At 46.2% G+C, this 20,653-nt stretch overlaps 1 protein-coding gene across 5 annotated transcripts in view; it reads left to right on the forward strand.

Annotated features, from left to right (window-relative positions):
- The window catches only part of GRIN2B (glutamate ionotropic receptor NMDA type subunit 2B), a 227,733-nt gene extending 211,288 nt beyond the window's left edge, over window positions 1–16,445 (forward strand). For all 5 annotated transcript variants that reach the window (XM_066993879.1, XM_048053870.2, XM_066993897.1 and 2 more), the window contains one exon: window positions 1,345–16,445. In XM_066993879.1, coding sequence (XP_066849980.1) covers window positions 1,345–3,252 — 1,908 coding nt within the window. In that variant the 3' untranslated portion in view covers window positions 3,253–16,445. The remainder of the gene's footprint in view (window positions 1–1,344) is intronic.
- The last annotated feature ends 4,208 nt before the right edge of the window (window positions 16,446–20,653 follow it).

Genomic DNA, 20,653 nt, shown 5'->3' on the forward strand with positions numbered 1-20,653 from the left:
ATAGGGGATACTATTTACATTTAAAGCAGATTCTAGTAATTTCTGTGTCATCTTCCTGCTATTACTGTCGGTAGCAGCATCCCATTTGGAGCTTCTTTTTCTTCTTTCTGTCACTGGTCTGTTCTCTTGATCCATTCTGAAGTGAGGTCAAGTCTTAGCATGTTTGACCTCGGTATCTGTTGTAGCAGAACTAACTTTGATTGTACTAGGAGTATATAATTGCTGCATAACATATTGTTTAGGAGAAATGATAAGCCTTTTGTATGTAGGGACACATCTCTCTTCTATACCATTAGTTTTTAACCTGTTCTAGTCTGGAAATGAGATGTGGGACTGTGCTTGGTGATCCTTAGCTGAATACAGATCCTTTCATTCTGGGGTTATCTGTTAGACTTGGCTCAGGTTGGTGAAAAGTCCAAAAAGCATTAATCATCTGCTAGCTGCTGAGAAACCATGGTAACATGATGTGGTGGTGTCCATTTCACAATTGACATTAATCAGCAGGCTCTGTTTGGTAGGCCAGGTAACAAATGAGCCCCTTTCCTTCTGCTCCTTGGGGTAGTCCTTGCAAACCGCCTATCACGGATGAAGTGATCTTTTGGATGAAGTGAGCTAGTGGGGAAGGTGGAGGAATCAGGCACTTCTGCTGTCTGATTTAAGGTTGAATCAAGAACTTTCACTTTCAGGGATGTCAATTTGGAGGCTGTTATCACCGTTAAATTTAACAGAATGCAATTAAAAATTCTATTGTACCTTGCTCAACCAGATGCAAAAGAACCAAATACCTGTTCAGCAGTTCTGCTCTTTCTCTGTTTCCTTTTCTAATCTGTACTGGTGAATAATGTAGCTAAGTTTATGACAAATGAAGCTGTTTCCTTTTTAAGATAGCTCTTGTCTTGTTGATTCACTGATGCCCAGATGAATTTCAAGGGGCAAAATAGACCTTCTTCCTCTTGTCTACACAGAATCCTTTGTCTAGGTGCTTTCATTCCCAAGGATATTATTTTCCCCCATTTGCAATTCTGTGTTACACCTACTAAATCTGAGTAACTCTTACGATGCTAGCAGTTATTGCTACATCCTACAGATATGACATGAAGCAAAGGAGAGGAAGGTAAGTGGAGGAAAAAGAAAAAAAATGTGAGGGGCAAGAAAGAGAGGCAGGGCAGCTAGGGTTAGTGGAACTGATCTAGCTTCATTTCATTTGAGTGTGTTTCATGATGGAAGGCTGACAGGTGTACACTACAGAAATGTGCTGTATATGCACAGGGTGCTTCTGAGCCCACAACCCCTTTTGTGTATTCATAGCAGGGCCACTCACCTTCATGCTTTCTCTCATTTCAGGGTATCTACAGCTGCATCCATGGTGTGGCCATTGAGGAACGCCAGTCAGCAATGAACTCCCCCACGGCGACTATGAACAACACCCATTCCAACATCCTCCGCCTGCTTCGGACAGCCAAGAACATGGCCAACCTGTCAGGGGTCAATGGCTCGCCTCAGAGTGCCCTGGACTTTATCCGTCGTGAGTCATCGGTTTACGATATCTCTGAGCACCGCCGCAGCTTCACACACTCAGACTGCAAGTCCTACAACAACCCCCCCTGTGAAGAGAATCTCTTTAGTGACTATATTAGTGAGGTAGAGAGGACCTTTGGCAACCTCCAGCTGAAGGACAGCAATGTATATCAGGACCACTACCATCACCACCACCGCCCCCATAGCATTGGCAGCACCAGCTCCATCGATGGGCTGTATGACTGTGACAACCCACCCTTCAATGCCCAGTCGCGGTCCATTGGGAAGAAGCCATTGGACCTGGGGTTACCCCCTGCCAAGCACAGCCAGCTGGGTGACCTCTATGGCAAGTTCTCCTTCAAGAGTGACCGCTACGGGGGCAGTGGAGCCCACGATGACCTGATCCGCTCGGATGTCTCTGACATTTCCACTCACACAGTCACCTATGGCAACATCGAAGGCAACGCAGCCAAGCGGCGGAAGCAGCAGTACAAGGACAGCCTGAAGAAACGTCCAGCCTCTGCCAAGTCCCGGCGGGAGTTCGATGAGATAGAGTTGGCCTACCGCCGGCGCCCACCCCGCTCGCCCGACCACAAGCGCTACTTCAGGGACAAGGAAGGGCTACGGGACTTCTACCTGGATCAGTTTCGAACCAAGGAAAATTCACCGCACTGGGAACACGTGGATCTAACGGATATCTACAAAGAGCGGGGAGATGAGTTTAAGCGTGACACAGGAGGAGGAGGGGGTGGATCCTGCACAAACAGGGCCCACCATAAGCATGGCTCGGGTGAGTTCGGCGGAAGCAATGAGCACAAGCATGGTGTTGTAAGTGGGGTCCCGGCGCCGTGGGAGAAGAACCTGACCAACCTAGACTGGGAGGACCGGCCTGGGACTAATTTCTGCCGTGGTTGCCCTTCTAAGGTGCACAACTACACACCGTCAGTGGTGGGGCAGAACTCCACCCGCCAGGCTTGCATCCGGTGTGAGGCCTGCAAGAAAGCGGGCAACCTGTATGACATCAGTGAGGACAACTCACTCCAAGAGCTGGACCAGCCACCTGCCCCTGTGCCCGTGGCCACCAGTGCCACCTCCTCCTCCAAATATCCTCAGAGCCCTTCCAATTCTGCCTCCAAGGTGCAGAAGAAGAACCGCAACAAGCTCCGCCGGCAGCACTCCTACGACACCTTTGTGGACCTGCAGAAGGATGACTCAGCCCTGGCCCCTCGCAGCGTCAGCCTCAAGGACAAGGGCCGCTTTTTGGAGGGGAGCCCCTACGCCCACATGTTTGAGATGCCAGCCAGTGAGACCACCTTTGCCAACAACAAGTCCTCAGTGCCCGCCACCAGCTACCACCACCACAACAACCCCGGCAGCAGCGGGGGATACATGCTCAGCAAGTCGCTCTACCCTGACCGGGTCACCCAAAACCCTTTCATCCCCACTTTTGGGGATGACCAATGCTTGCTCCACGGCAGCAAATCTTATTTCTTCAGGCAGCCTGTGGTGGCAGGAGGGCCCAAAGCCAGGCCAGACTTCCGAGCCATCGTCACCACCAACAAGCCGGTGGTCTCAGCCCTTCATGGGGCTGTGCCAGCCCGTTTCCAGAAGGACATCTGTATAGGGAACCAGTCCAACCCCTGTGTGCCTAACAACAAAAACCCCAGGGCTTTCAATGGCTCCAGCAACGGGCATGTTTATGAGAAACTCTCCAGTATTGAGTCTGACGTTTGAGTGAGAGGGGAAGAGCGCGGGGAGGGACTGGGGGTGGATGTGGAGCATGGGAGGGTGGGGTGGGATCACTCCCATTGGCTACTCTCCCTGGTCGTCCTTAGTTTGTGGGATACTGGAGTTCTGAGTAGTGCAGCACTGGTGACAAGTGCCACCTCTTTGGTTTCCCCTCTTCCTCCTCCTCTTTCCCACCCCTCCCCTTTTATCTCTTTTTCCATGTTCTCGCTCCTCCCATTCTCCTCCATTCCTGGCCATTGCACTTTACAGTGACGTCAGAGTTGGATATCCTCGCTCGTGATTTCAGGAGGGGGAGAAAAAGACAGGGAAGGGGTGGGGCGAGGGGGAGCAGCAGTGACTCTAGTATTTCACTTTTGCTGACTCCCAGCAGAGAAAGGCATGTGCACGCACAAACGTGTGTGGCAGGAGGAGACAGCAGAAGCAGTGTAATGGACATGCAGGAGCATATGCTTGCTCAGGCAACTCTTCCTAAAACTGCCTAGAAAAGAGTAATGTTTGAAGATGTGGAGAAAGTGAAGGGGGAAAAACATGATTAACTTGATGATGCACTTATATGTTAGGTATACTGAGGTTCTCGTTACATTATTTTGTGAAGACTATGGGGGTTTAGGGCTGAAATATATATATATATATTTGCGTATATGCTGAGAAATTTTACTCTAAAATTTTGAATTGTTTGCTGGGGGTGTGGGGGGAGGGAGAGAAGATTTGTCTGCAGGTCTGGTTAGTGGTTTCACTATGGCTATTACAGCCACTGAATCTGTGACAGACCACTGGGACAGTTGGAAAGGAAGTGGGGTCTGAGTCTGGAAAAGCAACCCTGGAGTCAGGGAGGCTTCTGGGAGCTCTGACAGAGGATGCAGGTTTGCACTGAAATGAAAGGAGTTTGGAGAAAGGAGTGCAGAGCTGAGTTGTTAGCTATGAATTGCTCACTAGTTGTGGCTTATTTCAAGGGTGGGAGCAGTATATCATATGGGTTAGCCTATACGCGAGTATATACAATAATCTTATACTTGAAATGTCTGTGGAGAAAGCAAAATAAACCCACAATCCTATAAGGTGTCTGGATAACAAACAGTGGAACAGAGCTAAAGAGTAGGGAAAGGTGGGGAGTTTTGTCACTGTCACTTCAGGGGACACCAACCTTGTTTTGGCATGTCCTTTCAGCAAGGAGAGCAGGACAAGAAAGGTTTTCATCCTTCTGCCCTCCCTACCCTTGGCCAGCAGGATGGAACAAAAGGAACAGGTTGCCCTCTGCCAATGCTGGCATGGTGCTGGAGAGAGAAAAAAAAAACACCATGAAAGGGTGCATGTGGTGGCGGTGGTGCTGGTGGACTGTTTTGATGCCTTCTTGGACATGTGGAAGTGGGAAGAGGGTTTGCACACCCATGGGAAATACATATGTATATTTACTATTGAATGTACGAGGGAAGTACATGGCTTGTCTTCCTGGCAAGGGGTGTGCTTGAATAAATGCCAGAGAGCACAGAAACTTGTGCTGAGGGCTGAAGACAAGACGTGCAAGGCTGAGATGTGTGTGTACATGTACGTGTGCCTCTGTGTGCAAGAGAGATACTAGCACAAGTGCAAAGCTGGAATAGCCTAGGGTTTCCCATCCCTGCAGTTGTAGTGACAGCTTTCCTGGTGCATCTAGTATCGATAAGAGTGATTTTTTCTTTCCATTGTATCATTTTAGATGCAAGTTAAACTAAAGGAAAGGGAGCAATGGTAGGAGTGAGAAGTTGAACTCCCCCTTCATATGTCTTCTTTTTCCTGAGGTGGGGGCATGGGCCAACCTGTCCCATCCCGAGAGATGTGGCAAAGTCCCTCCTGTTTCTCCTGGGTCTGTCCCAATGTCACAATTACCACAGCTCACCAGGGGGAGGGTCAAGAGAGCCCTGCGCTAAGGACGTGGGGACATTCCAGGGGACTGACTCTGAATGGCGATGGCAGCCCCTTTATAAGCCACATTTCTTGGAGCTGATAGCCACCTCTCTCGCATTTGTCACCGCACCCTGGTTGATTTTATCTTTCTCTTTTTAAGCCAACAGAAGGCCTTTTATTTATTTACCTATTTATTTTATTTATTTTTTAAAGCTGGGGTGGGGGGAGGGTGGGATTTGCCTGTAAAGTCAAAGAGTGTGAGGAGAAGGTGGGCAGGATTGGTGAGGGGAACATTTTCTTAGATTTCACTGAGGAAATTGAAGAGGGAAGAGGGGGAGAGTCTTTGTAATACCACCCCTTAAACTTTGGGGTAAGGGAACTTCTTATTCTTTCCCTCTTCTCTCATTACAAGGACAAAAAGGAGAAAAAAAAAAAGAAAAAAAAAAAGAAACCAAACAAATTACCAGAGCGATCTGCAATCCAGAACACACGGCAGCTTGTCAGATGCCTCTGACAGCGGCCACCAAGAAGGCGTTCCTTTCATTTGTAAATATTTCTTTTTTATTGCGTTTTTGTATAAATTGGTGTTTCTCTTCTCGTGAATATTCAGGTCGTGGGGTGGGAGGGAGGGGAGTTTGTTTCCGTTCTGTTTGTTTTCTACAACTTTTCAGGCTGCGTTTTTGGAAGCGGTTTACGCGGGTCGAGGCCGTATGAATGAGGGAGAGAGAGAGAGCGAGAGAGAGCGAGAGAGAGGAAAATCCTGTGTGTATTGTGTTCCCCCAAGGCCCCCCGTATCGCCCAGTCACCTTATCTTCATGAATGGAAGACGCCGGAACGTCACTTCAAGCCTTGCCAGCAGGGTTTCATGTTTTGATGGGAACACCCCCAATTCCTTTTTGCATATAAACTCTCTGTACCAGCATCTCTCTGTGGAGTTTGGGCCTCAAGGCACTACGCTGTCTTGATAGTGGTGGGGTGAACCATCAAGTTGGCCGCTCAGGTTGGACCATCACTTGACATTAAGAGACTTCTCCAATGCTACTTTGGTTTAGAAATCTTGGACCTGGGAAAGCTTGTGAGAATTTCTGGTATTTCCTAAGGGCTTGGGGGGGAGCTTGACAGCTGGCAAGGGCAGCTAATCTCGTTGGTGGTTATTTCAGTACTTTACATCCCTCCCCACCTGGAACAAGGAAACCTGGAGGGTGGCTCTGCAGGGAAATTAAGCCGAAAACAAACCAAAAAGAAGTTAACGGAACTTTTTTCAAATCTCTTCTCAAAGGTTCTGATTTTTGTGTTCTGGGGTGAAAGTTGGTTCGTATTTTCTCCGAACTGGTCTGTCCCTTGTTCCACTGATTGGCAAATGATAGTTTGCCAAAATCATTATCTAGTGTTGATACTGTGTAGCACTGTTAACACTGGGAGTGCTCTGCAAATATTAACTGTGCCACAAACCACTCAAATGAATGCTCTAGGGCAACCAGAAAAGAAGAACTGGAAATTCTGGACTGAACCACTGGTCTAACTACAGGAGTCTGGTATTTTGCCTTCTCCCATAATAAATTAGGCCACGTGTCCATCAGGTTAATTCTTTCTCTATAAGTGATCTTTTCTGGTTGCTTTGTTTATTTTAGTTCTGACAGGTCAACAAGCTTTGGGACAGAGGTGAAGGGGAGGGGAAGGGAGGGGTGGGGGAGGGTGTAATTCATAATCCAGAAAATAAATCAATGATGTTATTAAACTCTGATTATATATTTAGAATTTTAGATTTGGTGTATTTTCATTCTAAGCATTCAAGTGAATCAATCAGGTAATATTAGCAGCAGGTATCATCTATACTAGAATACCACCCATGTGCTGTTTATTACCTGTCCTGAAAAGAATGGGATTTCATACCAGAGCCTGACAATATTCCATATCCTGTACTTTGCCATTTCTCTCTCTCTCCTGTGGAAATGCCAGAATTTTCTGGGGTAGTGGCTGGGAACATTTCCCCTTTATGAAAGTTTCTGCACACAAGAATAACGATCAAAAACCATTGTGTCCTCTACAGTTTGTTGACCTCTACTGTATATTTGCAGCCAGCCTCCTGGGAAAGATTAGGTGTCTTTGGCAATGTTTCTGACATTTGCCCCCTCAATCTAGCCCCAGGCATGTCTCCCTGAGAGGTATTTCATGAACCATGTTCTTCTGAAGTGGTACTGGAGTGTATGTACTCAGCTGAAGGAAGATGTGTATGAAGGAGACGGAGGAAATATTCCAAAAATATCAGAGATGTGTCATGCACAGTGGAAAGCAGCTGGCAGGTAGACCTTGCAGCCGTGGATCTCCACATCATAAACCTTCTTGGAGTATTCACACCAGCTTTTTACTGTAGCGCAACACAACACATGCTGGTGTAGCAGTCCTCTGTCTCCCATCATGCCTTCCAGTGAGGGCACTATCAGAACTTGCCATGTCACATCACAAATAGGAAAGAAAAGCTACAGTCAGGACTTGTTGTCTGTTGAGACAATGAAGCACACCAGCCCCACCTCCTCGGCAAAAACTCATCCTGTTCCCTCTGAAATCCAGCATGCGCTGTCAGAACTCTCCAGGTGAGAACCCCAGTGGGTTCAAAATGCTCAGCAATATGCAAGTATGAACTTTGCCCATAGGGAATTGGTATTTTGATGTCCAGTGCATGGGGGGAGGAAGGCTCCTTTATGTTGTCCTGAAGGATTTCGTGGAGGAGTTAAGAGTTGCCAAGCTGGCCCTCTTTGCTTAGGACTTCTTCAGTAATGCATGCTGATGTTGAGCTCCTCACTCCAAGAAGACTCTAGCATCCATTTTGAAAAAAGCCCCTTTGTACCTTCAAATCAGGATTGTTTCTCACAGCAACATTGCCAGCAAAAGAGAGGGGGAGACAGAGAATGTATATGATGGTGGTGACAGGTTAGAGTGATCAGAGATACCTCAGGGATCTTTATAGGCAAGTCTTTGCTTTAGAGCTTTCTATCAAATGTGGCATATCCTCCCACCTCCATTGCTTATCAACGGATGGAAGCAAGCCTGGGAACACAGCCAATGATCAGACTTAGGCCTTTCACACATCCTCCACTCCAGTCAAGCAACCTTTGATGAGCCCTTCCCATGGAGAAGGGTGGGAGGTTGCACTTCCCCGTGTATTTTTGGTTGCCAAAAAGAAAAGAAAAAGGGGAGGGGATAAAGATGACGAGTGTTGATGAAGGGACTTTGTGCTGACTCTTTGCGCCACTGCTCTAAGGAATTACACTTCACCCTTCCTGCTCAATCCAAGCTGGCAGAGGGTAGGGTCTGATTATGCTGCCTCTCTGTGGCATATGCCTGGCTTATGACCCGAGCCCCTGGGAGCTGTGTGCAAGAAAGGAGCTGGATTGCTGGCAACAAATGGGGACAGACTCCAAGCCACGATCCCCGCACCCACTCTTTCCCATAAGTGCTTCCCTGCTGCTGAACACACCTGGCGTGTCCACCTGGAACACACCTACCATGCTGCTGGATGCTGCAGGGCACATCGAGATAGTAACTAGTGGGACCCAATTGTCGTCCCCACAAGGGCTTATTTTCAATTTGCAGCCAAATAGATTTCCAAGCCATAGACCCTTGCTGCATTCATCCACCTATACTCCCTGTGTCTCCCTCCCTCCTTCCCCCTCAAAGGCAAGCTGGGGCGCTGACTGTCTCACTGGCAATATGAAAGCTATTGCTTCATCCTCATCACAGGCTCTCTGGACCTCCCTGGGGCTGACTGCAGACAGACCTGGGTGTCTGCCATTAGAACAGCAACAACAACAAAAAACACTTAGCAATTGGCTTTGAGTTCTTTATTCATATCTTCAGCATCCCCGAATTCCTCTCCTAGCCATGCCATTTGAGTGAATTCTGGCACCCTTCTGTCATTGCTGACAACATAACTGACACAGCATGAATCTGCTTGTGTAAAAAAAGGCGGTGAAACTGTATCTCAGAGAACAGGACTCAGGTCTGCCGATGCCAAGGGTACAGTCTCCTGGGTGCTGAGGTAAAGGAAGGTCTCTGCAACGTGTTAGTAGCTACAGATCTCTTAACCTGCTGGCCTCCTGCCATTCAAAGCTCACAGCAAGCGCTGGTATGCACTCCAACAGGTCAGATGAATTCCTTGCTGTGGGACAGGGGTTCCTCTGGGCATGTGCACACATGCGAAACATACTGGGGAAGTGAAACACACGTGAACAAGCCCAGCACAGCAGGAAGCTGTGAGGCTTGTGCGCTCGTACGCACATAAACACACATATATATGGTACATTGCAGTACACTTAATGACTCTGTCCCACAATGTGTTTTTGCCAAGTAGGAACAACATGACCTTTCCTAAAGTTCTTCTGGTAGTTATTTAATTTATGTATTCACTTTGTGACTTTTACATATCTGCTTTCTTGACTGCAGCATTATTGTGTAAATATATGTGTATATATGTACAGAAACTAACTCAAGCAATTATATTCAGGTTGGGAAAAGGGTGGTTTTTATATCTGTACAGTATTTCCTTATTAAATAATGGCATGGGGGGGTGGGAAAGTTAACTTCTAAATTGTGGTTTTATTGGTCTGTGGTGTTTGAAGTTGTTTCAGTGGTTGCTTTTGCTGGTTTGGAAAGTTTATCTGGATGTTATATGTGTGTGCCAAGAAAGGGTCCCCAAACAGGGGAGGTTTGGGATTGGTGAGGGGTGGTGGGTAGCAGAGGGTGTTAATAATTTCCTGTAATAAAAGCAGTGTTGATTGCTAGGGACTGTTTGTGTGAGGCACAGGGCTGTTTCCTTCTCTATGTGCTTTGCTCTTTGATTACTTTCTCTTCCCTGGTCCCTATTGTCTTCCCTCTGGGATGTCAGCAGACTACATTTGTTACTACAGGGATCTCTCTCTGGGCCTTCATCTCCTCCTGGCCAACTCTTCCATCTCCCTCTTTTCATGGCCTTCCCAATACCTGTGGGAGGGGAGGTGGCACCATCTCGGACCCTTTGTGCCAGTCTTACCCACTTTACCTCCTCTGCTTTAGGTACTCTTTTCATTCTTCTGAGCAGAACCTCATTTTCAGGTGTTCTGATCTCTTCAGCAGTTTACTGCATCATCTCCCTGGCCTTCTATCTGCTTATTTCCCATTTTACTCATGTTGATTTTTCAATTTCATCTCTATGCCTCTTTCCTCAGAGTGACTTACACTGGCTGTTCGCCCACTGTGCTCCTCTTCTGTCTTGTTGCTCTGTTGTCTTCATTGGAGTGTGCAATGCTGTGCAGAAGAGTAAAGGCCAGGCCTCTTCTTCTCATCTCCTGGAAAATTCTAGCCCTGACCAGGATTTTAGATGGTGATATTTGGTAGTTATTTTTGACTTTTCTGTCAGTTTCACTGAGATGGAGTTCTGCTCTTACTTGCTCAAGAAATAAGAAACAATCAGTCTGGCAAATTAATTAGTGCAATGAAGTAAACAAATTGTCTTTTCTGAGAAAGCCAAGCGAGAGAATATCCTTTCCTTTCTTGATGGCTGACTGGTGAGTTTATAGCAGGGGGAGTTATAGTTTTTATCCAATCCAGTTTGACCCATTATCAGGGTCAGTGGAGCCTTTCCCTTTTACTCTACATCAATGAAGTAAGGCTTCTGGAAAGAAGTATGCTATTTTTTAGAAGCACAGGGCTCCCTCCCTTTATTGACTAGACACCATTGGCTTCTAAATGCCTACATGATGTTCTGCCATTGCAAACCTGGGAGTGAGTGTCTGGTAGTATTTTGTCCCTTTCTGTTTGGCAAGTCAATATGAGCTAGTACTTGACACTAGATAACTAGGGTTTGTGGTCTAGCACCAGGAAAGAGAGTGATGGAGTGTGACGTGGTGAATATGCAGAAACAGAACCAGTGTGAAACGGGTAGGGGCTCTAGGCAGATGCCAAGACACCTCCTTCCTTCCCGTTTTGGACAACTTGCATTGGTCCTTATTGAATCACCATCAACCAACCGTCCTCTGCAGGCTGGGACTGCCATGCATGCTGCCAGCTGCTCATCTGTGAAGACGTTTGGGTCTGCTGGTCACAGTCTGAGAAAGGGTCAGTCAGCCTCGCTGTGTATGTGCATGTACTGCCATGTGCCACGGTCTCTGAGGGTTCAAACTGTACTGTGTGAAAGTATATGGGCAGTGAAAGGAGCAATGGAAAGAGACAGCATACCCAGAGGTTATCCGGAGCAGTAGCCTTCTCCCAGCTGGTTCTGCCAACTCTTGATCACCATGCATCTCTGGTTTCTGGGTGGGAGGAACCACTACAGCCACGTGGGAATGGTGCTCTACTCAGAGGAGTGAGCAGGGTGGATGTCCCCCTCATGTACCTTTGCTGTGTCCTTGGCATGGCTGTCCCAGCATGGTCCACAGTGGGCTGTGTACTTGTGAATACGTGACTGCAAACACCAGTCAGTCTGGGAGGAGGTGTATGTTTGAGACAGTGCATCTGAGTGACTCCTGGCAGAACTCTAAACATAAATGAAGTCAGAAACCACTAGCCCGTCTGGTGCTACCCCAACAATGTGCATCTGTATGGCAGCCATCTCCTTAGGAGTACATCCCATAAATCAGCTTTCGGCCAAAACATTGAGTTACCTTTGTCACTGTCACTAGGTTCCTTTCTGTGTTACCACTGCTTATTCAATGTGCCATAAACATGACATACCTGCAGCATCTGCAGGGTGTCTGGAGAGAGCACATCTATTGCATGGGACTTCTATCTAGATCCATGGGCAGTGGCTGGTAAGTCCCATGTCACCCAAAGAAAGATTATACCTGCCCCTGAACAGACAAAAATTAACTAAGGGGTAGGATGATAGCTTTGTGCTTTCTCCCTCTGTTTTCCTTCCAGGCCTTGGAACCAGATCCATCAACACAGGCAGATAACTGTGAAATTCAAGCTTCTCAAAAGCTACCTGGGGGTTTAGATGCCTAGAATGTCCTTTGTGGATTCTCTTGCTTGTGTGGGCCTCTTCCTGCAATACATTTTGCCAGGCCTCATCTCCCAGGAACTCACCGTCCTTGAACATAGCTTTGAGGGGTTCCCTCTGCTTGGGATCATCATGTGTATGTTGCATGCCTATTGCTACTTGTCTGTATTTCTTGCATGTGTCTATTTGTGGGGGCAAGGGTGGGTTCATATTTGTATGTGTATTTATGCAGCCTGCGCACATTCGTATGTGTGATGCCACAGCCTGTATATGTGCTTAGGTGTGTGTACGCATGTTTTGAGCTGAGCAAAAAGTGTTTGAAGCTGTATGCTGCTAAAACCAGGTGATGGGCACCCATAGGTACCTTGGCAGCCCTGTTATTGCTCTTGCTTACCTGGTAGGCCCTGGCATGGCTGCTTTGTTAGGAGTCTGGGGGACCAGTCTGCATCAGTGACAAAGCTGGGACACAGACTTCTCCTGGAGATGGTTTGAATACAGCACCATAAACTTATTCCATGCTTTCATTCACGTCTGTGCTGAATCCACTGTGCCACATTTTCAAACCATTGTGCCACACTCATTACCTACTTAGGCCTTAACTGGCAAGTGGAGCAGGAAGACAATCCTGAATTGACTGGTAAAGTCTTTCACAAGACATCTGGTCAATCCTGCCCTGTGACTCAAACAAGAGGCTTCCTTGCCTGTCTTTTTGCTGCTTTCCAGGGCAGTGCAAGCACTGTAATTCCACTTGCAAGCAAGCACTAGCCTGTCCTTTCTTGCTTTTGGATCAGACACAAGCTGAGCTGTGTTAGCCTGATCTCCCATGCCCATTATATAGAAGACCCTCACCATTGCTTCTTGGATTTGGGTAGGGATCTTGCAAATCCCCAGTTCTGAGGGGATTCAGTCTCTTCAGAGGAGATGGTAAATAGGAAGGGTGGGAGGGAGTGAATCTTCTGCAGCCATCCTTCATCCCATTCATTTCACAGAGAGATCTCTACACTGGTAGCACCAGAGAGAAAAACCTGTTAGGAGGGCCCTACAGTGCCAACCAGTACAGTGCTTTGGCCAAACTGCTGGACAAGACACTGCTGTCCTCTGTCTGCAGCCAGAAAAGACAATCAGGACCTGTTGAAGAGATGCCATGATTAATCAGATGAGGAAGGAGCAACACGTAGTGACTAGTGCCCTCATCATATACACCATCTTAAGTCTGCTTAACCAGCCCATTAGTGTTGGTGTCACTGGGCCTCTTTGATGGTTTCTTTTTATGTATATATATAAGATGTAACAGAATAATCTTTGGACTCCAGTGACTCCTTCAATCAAACCACATCCATTCACCTCTTTTGCTTTCTACCATGTTCAACCGCTCTTTCCTCTCCATCACATTGTATCCTGTGCTCTGCCAGGCTTGTGTTTTATGGAAGAGAAGATATATGTGTGTATGAGTATATGTATGTGTGTATTTTATGTATTATTACTGTTATCAACATGCTATACACCTAAAAGCTCCTAGCAAGCTGGAGCCTTCAAGAGGTGCTGTAGGAAATGACTTTCCCACTAGACAGCGGTCAGAGTGGACCTTAGCAAAGAAAGATGTTAGCTTTGAAGGACTCTTTGCCTGTCCGGTTGCTTTTCTTATCTTTGGAGCAGGCTCTCTCTCACATGCGGTCAGAAATGCAGCAAACTGCTCTTTTTAGCTTTGCATTTTCAAAGTTTCTAATGTGGAAATAATGTCTTTGTTGATTAGTTGTTGATTTCTTTCATTTGTTTGTTTGTTTTCTGCAGTCCTTTCAGTGGGAGCAGGGAGGTGTTTTCAGCAATACAACTTTCCGAGACCTCAGTTCTGTGCAGTTATTGTTTGTATGGTTCAGCTGTGTTTGGGGTCTTTCCTTTGTATGTGTTTTTCCTGAAAGGCAGGGCTATCTTGAAACGTCTCTTTGCCAGTGACCAAAGCACCATCTGTATTTGGAGGCAAGGGCTGGTCTATAGAGGAGGCAGCAGCCTTTTGGGAAGTAGCTTTTCATGGACTTCCCTATGCAGTCACAGAAGGCAAACTATTACACTGATGCACAGATGTTTGGTTTTTATTTGTTTATTTGTTTTTCTTTTGTTTTTCTTTTTCTTGGTACTCCCTCTCTTTTCCTTCATTTTCTTCTTTTTCTCTATTTTTCTCTGAAAAAATGTGCATTACTTCAGTAAGCTTTGGCCGTTGCCCCCAAGGCTGCTGTGAGGTGGGGAGAAGGTGGGGAGAAAGTGGGGAGGGAATCTGACCCCTGGGTCCCTCCCTCCCAAGGCCACATGGAATTGCTCCTGTGAGGAGGGAAAGAGGCCCTTTTGGGTGGATTCTGTTGTGATTCCTTGGGCAGGGGCCTTGTGGCTGCCGAGGGACCTGACCCAAAATCCATGGGTGCCCAAGGGAGAACCCTTGCTTTCATGGGTCTCTGGTCTCAGGCCAGAGGGTAAGCTGGAAAAAGACTTACCCACCCATGTGTGCGCAGGAGGAGGGGAAAAGAGGACAAACAGGCAGAAAAGAGGCTGAGTGATCTGGAGTGGCCTGAGCCACCCCCTCACTGCCCTCTGTTTCCTCCTCCCCACACAGGCCTCCCCAGGCCAGAGTGGGAGCAAGGCCATGGAGACAGGTGAATAACCCTGCCCAGGCCAGAGCTGTCCAGCATTGCCTCCCCTGAGATATCTGCAACTGGACAGGGCTGCCCCTCAGCTTGGACAATGCCATTCAGGGCCGAACAAAGTCTCACAGACCATGAAGTAGGACTTAAAGGTGGGGTGTGTGAATCTGCCCAGATCTCGATGCCATGCCACCTACCAGAAAGCCCGGCACCTTCATCCTTTGACATGTGGAAGTGGCTGAGAGCTGTAGTGGAGGACTGCTGTGTCTACTAGGGTTGGGGCAGGTAGCGTCTCTAAAGCTGACACTGGTCAGCTTTGACTGTATTTGATTTCTAACTTGTGTACATTTACTTTTGAGCGCATGTTTGATCAGCTCTGTCTTATCAACCAAAAGGAAAAGAAATACTCACCTCTAGTGTAAGTCTTCTACTGCCCAACACGGCTACCTCCTCTTCTCTTGAGCTGTTAGTATCTTGTGGTGAACTGGCCACCCATTAGGCTGTTGTGCACAGCAGATATTTCCCTATCCACTTCTGAGACCATCTTTGCCTAAATTTTGCCTCCTCCTCATCCCCTTTTACATATGCACATGCATGCGCGTGCACACACACACACGCCCACCTCCAACCTCTCCACTGGTGAAAATCAGAGCCACAGAGACATGAGTGCCAAATGACTTTTTATTTCTCAAGTAAATGATTAAAAAAAAAAAAAGGTTTTGTTCTTTTTCGTTTTCATTTTCTTTTGTTTTTTACATATGCAAATGTAAAAGGGAACTGACAGCGAATTGGTGGTGGCGAGAGGAAATGGGATGTTTTGTAACCCTAGCTGCAGTAAAAAAAAAAAGAAATAAAAATAAATTAAAAATATTTAAAAAACACAAAAAGGAAAAAAAAAACTTGAACTATTTTGGAAATATTGTGAATAATTTTTGATATAAAAACTAATTTTTATGTAGCATGAAAACCACCAAAATAAAATGATCAAGAACAAAAGCTGTGCAGAGGGTGTTTTTGTTTAGTTTTTGAGGGAAAAAAGAAAGAGAGAAGCAGTGTTATATGAGAGAGGGATGATACTGCTATGGCTTTTATAGCAAGTTTAATAATATTTGATGTTTTTCTCCAATCTTGGTTACAGGAGTTTTGTGATTATGTTAAAAAAAAAAAGAAAAAAATCACAACTCACATTTTATATGAAAAGAAGTTTTTATCTCTGATTGCTGTGGAGAAAGTCTTGAAAATAAGAATGGAATGAATCCAAAAGACTCAAAAAACAAAAGGCAAATTAAAAATAATAATGAATTGCTTTTGAGTGTTAACAGTGTTCATGATTCTTTTTCTGCTTGATTTGTCCTTTTTGAGCATTTGAGGTTGCAGTACTGCAGAGGCAAGTGTGAAGGAGGTCAGACAGTAAGGAAGGGTTAACAAAGTTCTGAATTTTGCTCTGCGAAGCACAGGAGTTAAGCATGGAATTCTTCATATCTCCTGAGTAAGGCAAAATGGTACTGTCTTTTTGCAAGCTTTATTGGCACTGTCATTCATTCCTCTTAGAAAAAAAAAATCAAAATACAAGTGTAAAAATAAAGGAAGTAGTCTGTCTCTCCCAATTCCAAACAAAACAGTTTGTTTTCTTAGCACTCCAGTCCCTTTTAGAAATGATGGAGATTGTCTGCTCCCCTGAAGGAAGCGGGGGTGCTAGTGCTCTTTGCCTCCTGGGAGGCTCTGATGCTAGGTGCTAGAACACTGGATGGGTAGCAGCCATCCCACCCTGCCAAGGAGCAAGAGATTAGTCCTTTGAATTGTCAGAGGACAGGAGATACTGGTTTCTGGACTGTCCCATGGAGTCTGGTGGGTTCCTCTGCCCATTCTGTCTTAAAAACACTCCTTGTGCCTGTGTGAATCAGAGCTGAATATGAATTTCATCTTCCATCCATCATGATTTCATCTTCCACTCAATCATTAGAACCCTTCACCATCAGCTACCAGGGGACGTTCTCCGTTACCTCTGTCCTTTCTGTCTGAGAGTCTTCTACACTGTGGGATGCTGTGCTAGTGTGCAGTGTGTGCTCACCAGCAAGAGAATGTGGTATGGGGCGAGAGCAGCACTGTGACTCTATGACCCCCAGGCTTTCTTGTCTCCTCCGTCTGAGAGGTGCTCTATCACTCTCTCTTCTCTAAGCAGCAGGGTGCTCCATGGAGGATGTGAGGCAGTGGACCAGGCAAGGGAGTGAGCATCTGAGGGACCTCAGCTTCAGCATGGAAAATGCATTCTGCACATCAGAGCCCAGGCTGCTGGCCTGACAGCACATGGCTGGCTCTGGTAGTAGGAAAGGAAAAGTCACAATGAAAATCTCAGCTTTGGAGACTTTCTTCAGGAAATGTCTGCAGCAGAAGGAGTGTAGTGGAGAAAAATAGGTAACATTGCCACACAGGTGGCTTGGAGTAAAAATGTGGCCTGGATATATGCATCTGGGTGGAATACTTTTTGAAAGCAATTGCCTGGAATTGGAGGGGAATAGAGCTGAAAAATAAAACAAACAAAGCAAACAAAACCAAAACAAAACGTTTGGCAAATGCTCTGAAGACTCGGATTTCCAAGCATAATGTTTCAGAGTCTGGAACCAGGGCTTTGACCATGTGTTACGCTTGCTGGAAGTTCAGCCAGGGGCCATTCTTGCACTCCAGCCTCTGCACTCACTCATGTTCCTTTCCCTAGAGTGCATCAGCAGGCTCATCTCTTTCCTTAGACTCCAAGGGCTGGCTGTGCCAGTAGTGATGGAGCAGATATCCTGATCTCACTGGAGGCAGCTTGCACTTTGCCCACCCTATCTCTGCACCTCACTGCTCAGATCTCCCAGGTTTTTAGAGGTAGACATTTTACAAGGCTAGAAGAAGGGCAAATATCCTTCCAGTACACACATATGGCATGGGCAGGAGCCTGGAGTTTTTGAGCGCTCCAGCCCTAGATGTTCTCCTTGAAATATCTATATCTCTCTGTCTTTGTTAATGTGAGTGCTGCAAGATTTGTTTGCCCTCACAGATGATTTGCATGGTCCATCACAAAGCCAAGATTCTGTCAGTGGAGAAGAGCTTTTCTGTGTGTCTTTTCTGCATTTGAACAAGGGACCTAGAAATGTAGTTAAAGAAAAGATACCTGCAAGTATGCAGGTCCCATACCTATGGGGTATTTGCTAATGTATTTCACTCACTGGAATAAACAGGCTCAGAGCTCCTCTTTGGCCTTCCACAAGTACAGACTTTTCCAAGTGGTAAATCCACTTCCACTGGCTCTGGTGGCCCTTTCCTCTAACAAAATGTTCCTTTTTCAGCTATTGCAGCTGAACCTTGCTGTGCTAAGACACAGGTGGAAGCATTCCATTTGGGGACTAAAGAGAGCTAGTTGTAATGAACCAGCCACTTCTGCTGGCTCTGCATCTTCATATTGCTTAGGGACTAACCGTTCAGATGCTCTCCTTTTTCCCCAAGCCACTTCAGGGCTCTCTGCATGCTGCAGTGACAGCCTGGCTTGCTGTCCCTGCTGACCTTCCCCTCCTTTATATGCAGAGAGTAAAAGCTTCATGGCCGCTTTCTTATCTGAGGCATTAGATTAAAATTGGAGAAGCATGACGTTTTGGACCTGTCTCTGTGGCTCTCTGATTAGTTATCCTCGCTGAGGAGGCTAGAGACCAAGGTCTGCCAGCTGCAAGGTTAAGCTTTGGGTAAATGATCGCCCTTCGGCTGCAGGTTGCTGCTGTGCTATTAGCAGAGGGGACATGCACTGAAATGTTAAATGACTTCCACCACACGCTTGCCACTCTTTCAAGATTTGTGTGTAGACTTATGTCTAAGCAGAAAAGAGGAGGCTGGTTTACTTCTTGTCTATTTCCCTTGCCCCCAGAAGAAAATTTCCTAAAAAAAAAGAAGAAAGGGAAGGTTCTTTCCTCATTTGAAACTCAGACTATTGCATCTTTGTCTAAACTAGAGTATTGTTTTGCAGGGGTAGAATAAGGCAGATCTTCAGCTGGTATCCACACATAAGTGTTGAGTATGTTTCTACAGCCTTTCACAGAAGGAAAAGTCTAGCTTCTGCTGAAAAGGGCAGGGGCATTTTCTCTGCCTCCTTGACCTTGAAGGATGAGCTTCAAGTCCAGAATCTTAAACACTTAGTGCTTGCGTGGCTTGCATGGCATGCTGACTACACCCCCTGGTTAGATGGGGGGATGCATGGGGGCCAGCAGCACTGAGTGCGAAGAAGAAATCATTAGCTAATGTTTGTGCCATATTTTCAGCAAATAGAGAAGGGTTTTTAGAAGCACTTGAGACACTAAAATAAACCCCATTTAATTGAAAGCCAGTAGTGCTTAGCTGTTCAGATGCTTGCTAAAATTTCCACTACAAAATTTAAGAATGATTATCCTTTTTAAAAATTCCATTATAAGGGAGCTGTAGTTTTCAACAGTCAGGTAGACTAACAGCTCTCCTAAGCCTACAAAACTGCGGTAATAATCTCAACCACCAACTCTAAAAAGGTGCGGGAGCTCCCTCCTCGACAGTCGGAAGTGGGTAGCATACTGGCTGGGATTTCGTCAGAAAGGGGATGCACGTTGCATGCAAGCAGTGGCTGGTGGCTTCAGAGCTAGCTTTGTGTTGCTCAAAATGACTCCATCGTTCCTAACAACAACGGTGTTGCTGCAGAATTGGACGGTGTCGGAATCAGTCATTAATCTGGCAAGTACCAAGTCAAGTGAGATGCTTTGCCAGGAAGGTGAAACCCTGACATAAAATTGATCAAAAACATTTAGGTGCTGCTTTCAAACAAGATTTGTCCCTTCGATGCTTTGCACTGCTGTAGTCCTTACTTCAAAGAGTTTGCAGTTTTGATGCCAAACTAAAATACATTGATATTAGCATTTACAAGTTAATTGACAGATGCCATGGTTTACATATATTATGCAAATGTCCTGAAATCTTGCATGTATTTGCATCTAATTGAGATTAAATTAAACATGTACACATTATAGGGGAAATAACTGAAGCACCCAGAGATCTGATAAGCTAGGTGACTTGATGGGGCCTGTTGTATGAACTGTGGTAAAGCCAAGGAGCAGGGGGAAAAGACATCTAACATTTTCATGTACTACATTCATGGTTGCTGTTTGGAGAAAACAGTGCACAAAAGTGCACAAATTTATGTGGGATATTGTTAGCAGCAGTGCAGGATACTTGTGCTGGGAGACGTGATTTTAGATGCTGGAACCTCAGCCTGAAGGGACAATCAGGGATTCAGCCTGTTTTTGTGTTCTGTTTGATTTTTTTTTTTTTGAGAAAGAAATACTCACTTCTTTGCATCACTGTGCAAACATCACCCAACTGAGCTCCCTTCACATGGTAAGGGAGTGAGAATTTCATACTCAGGCAGGGGAACAGTGAGGAGGTGAGTGTGTAATCCATACAGGAGCAGCAGGCCACACATCAGACACCAGACTTGCCTGTCACCATTTCAGTACCTGGCAGGATGTCGTCGTCTTCTTCTTACCCCTCTGGAGGTCATGAAGGGAGGACAGTGCTATTTGCAAAGCCATGCCCAAAACAATCAGCTTCTGCTTCAGGTGAGTTTTGTGAGAAATCTTGCTTTTCTGACAGTGTTCTGGTTTTCTAGCTTCTCTCCACTTCTTCCATTGAGCAGAGCCTTGAGGGTGCTATACCTCATCCCAGTCTTGCCAAAAGAGAGGTTTTACTGGCTACGGTAGGTTTTTTTTCTAGTTAGTTCTGCTCTTACAGACAGAGTAAGTAATGGCATGTATGGGCCTTACCCAGGGAGATGCTGGGCAATACAGACTCTCCAGGACATGTGCTGTGCATGGGGTCAGCCTCTTCTGCTACCCTGAGGTGACTT

The sequence above is a fragment of the Anser cygnoides genome, chromosome 1 (genome assembly GCF_040182565.1).
Source record: "Anser cygnoides isolate HZ-2024a breed goose chromosome 1, Taihu_goose_T2T_genome, whole genome shotgun sequence".
In the NCBI taxonomy this organism is placed as follows: domain Eukaryota; kingdom Metazoa; phylum Chordata; class Aves; order Anseriformes; family Anatidae; genus Anser; species Anser cygnoides.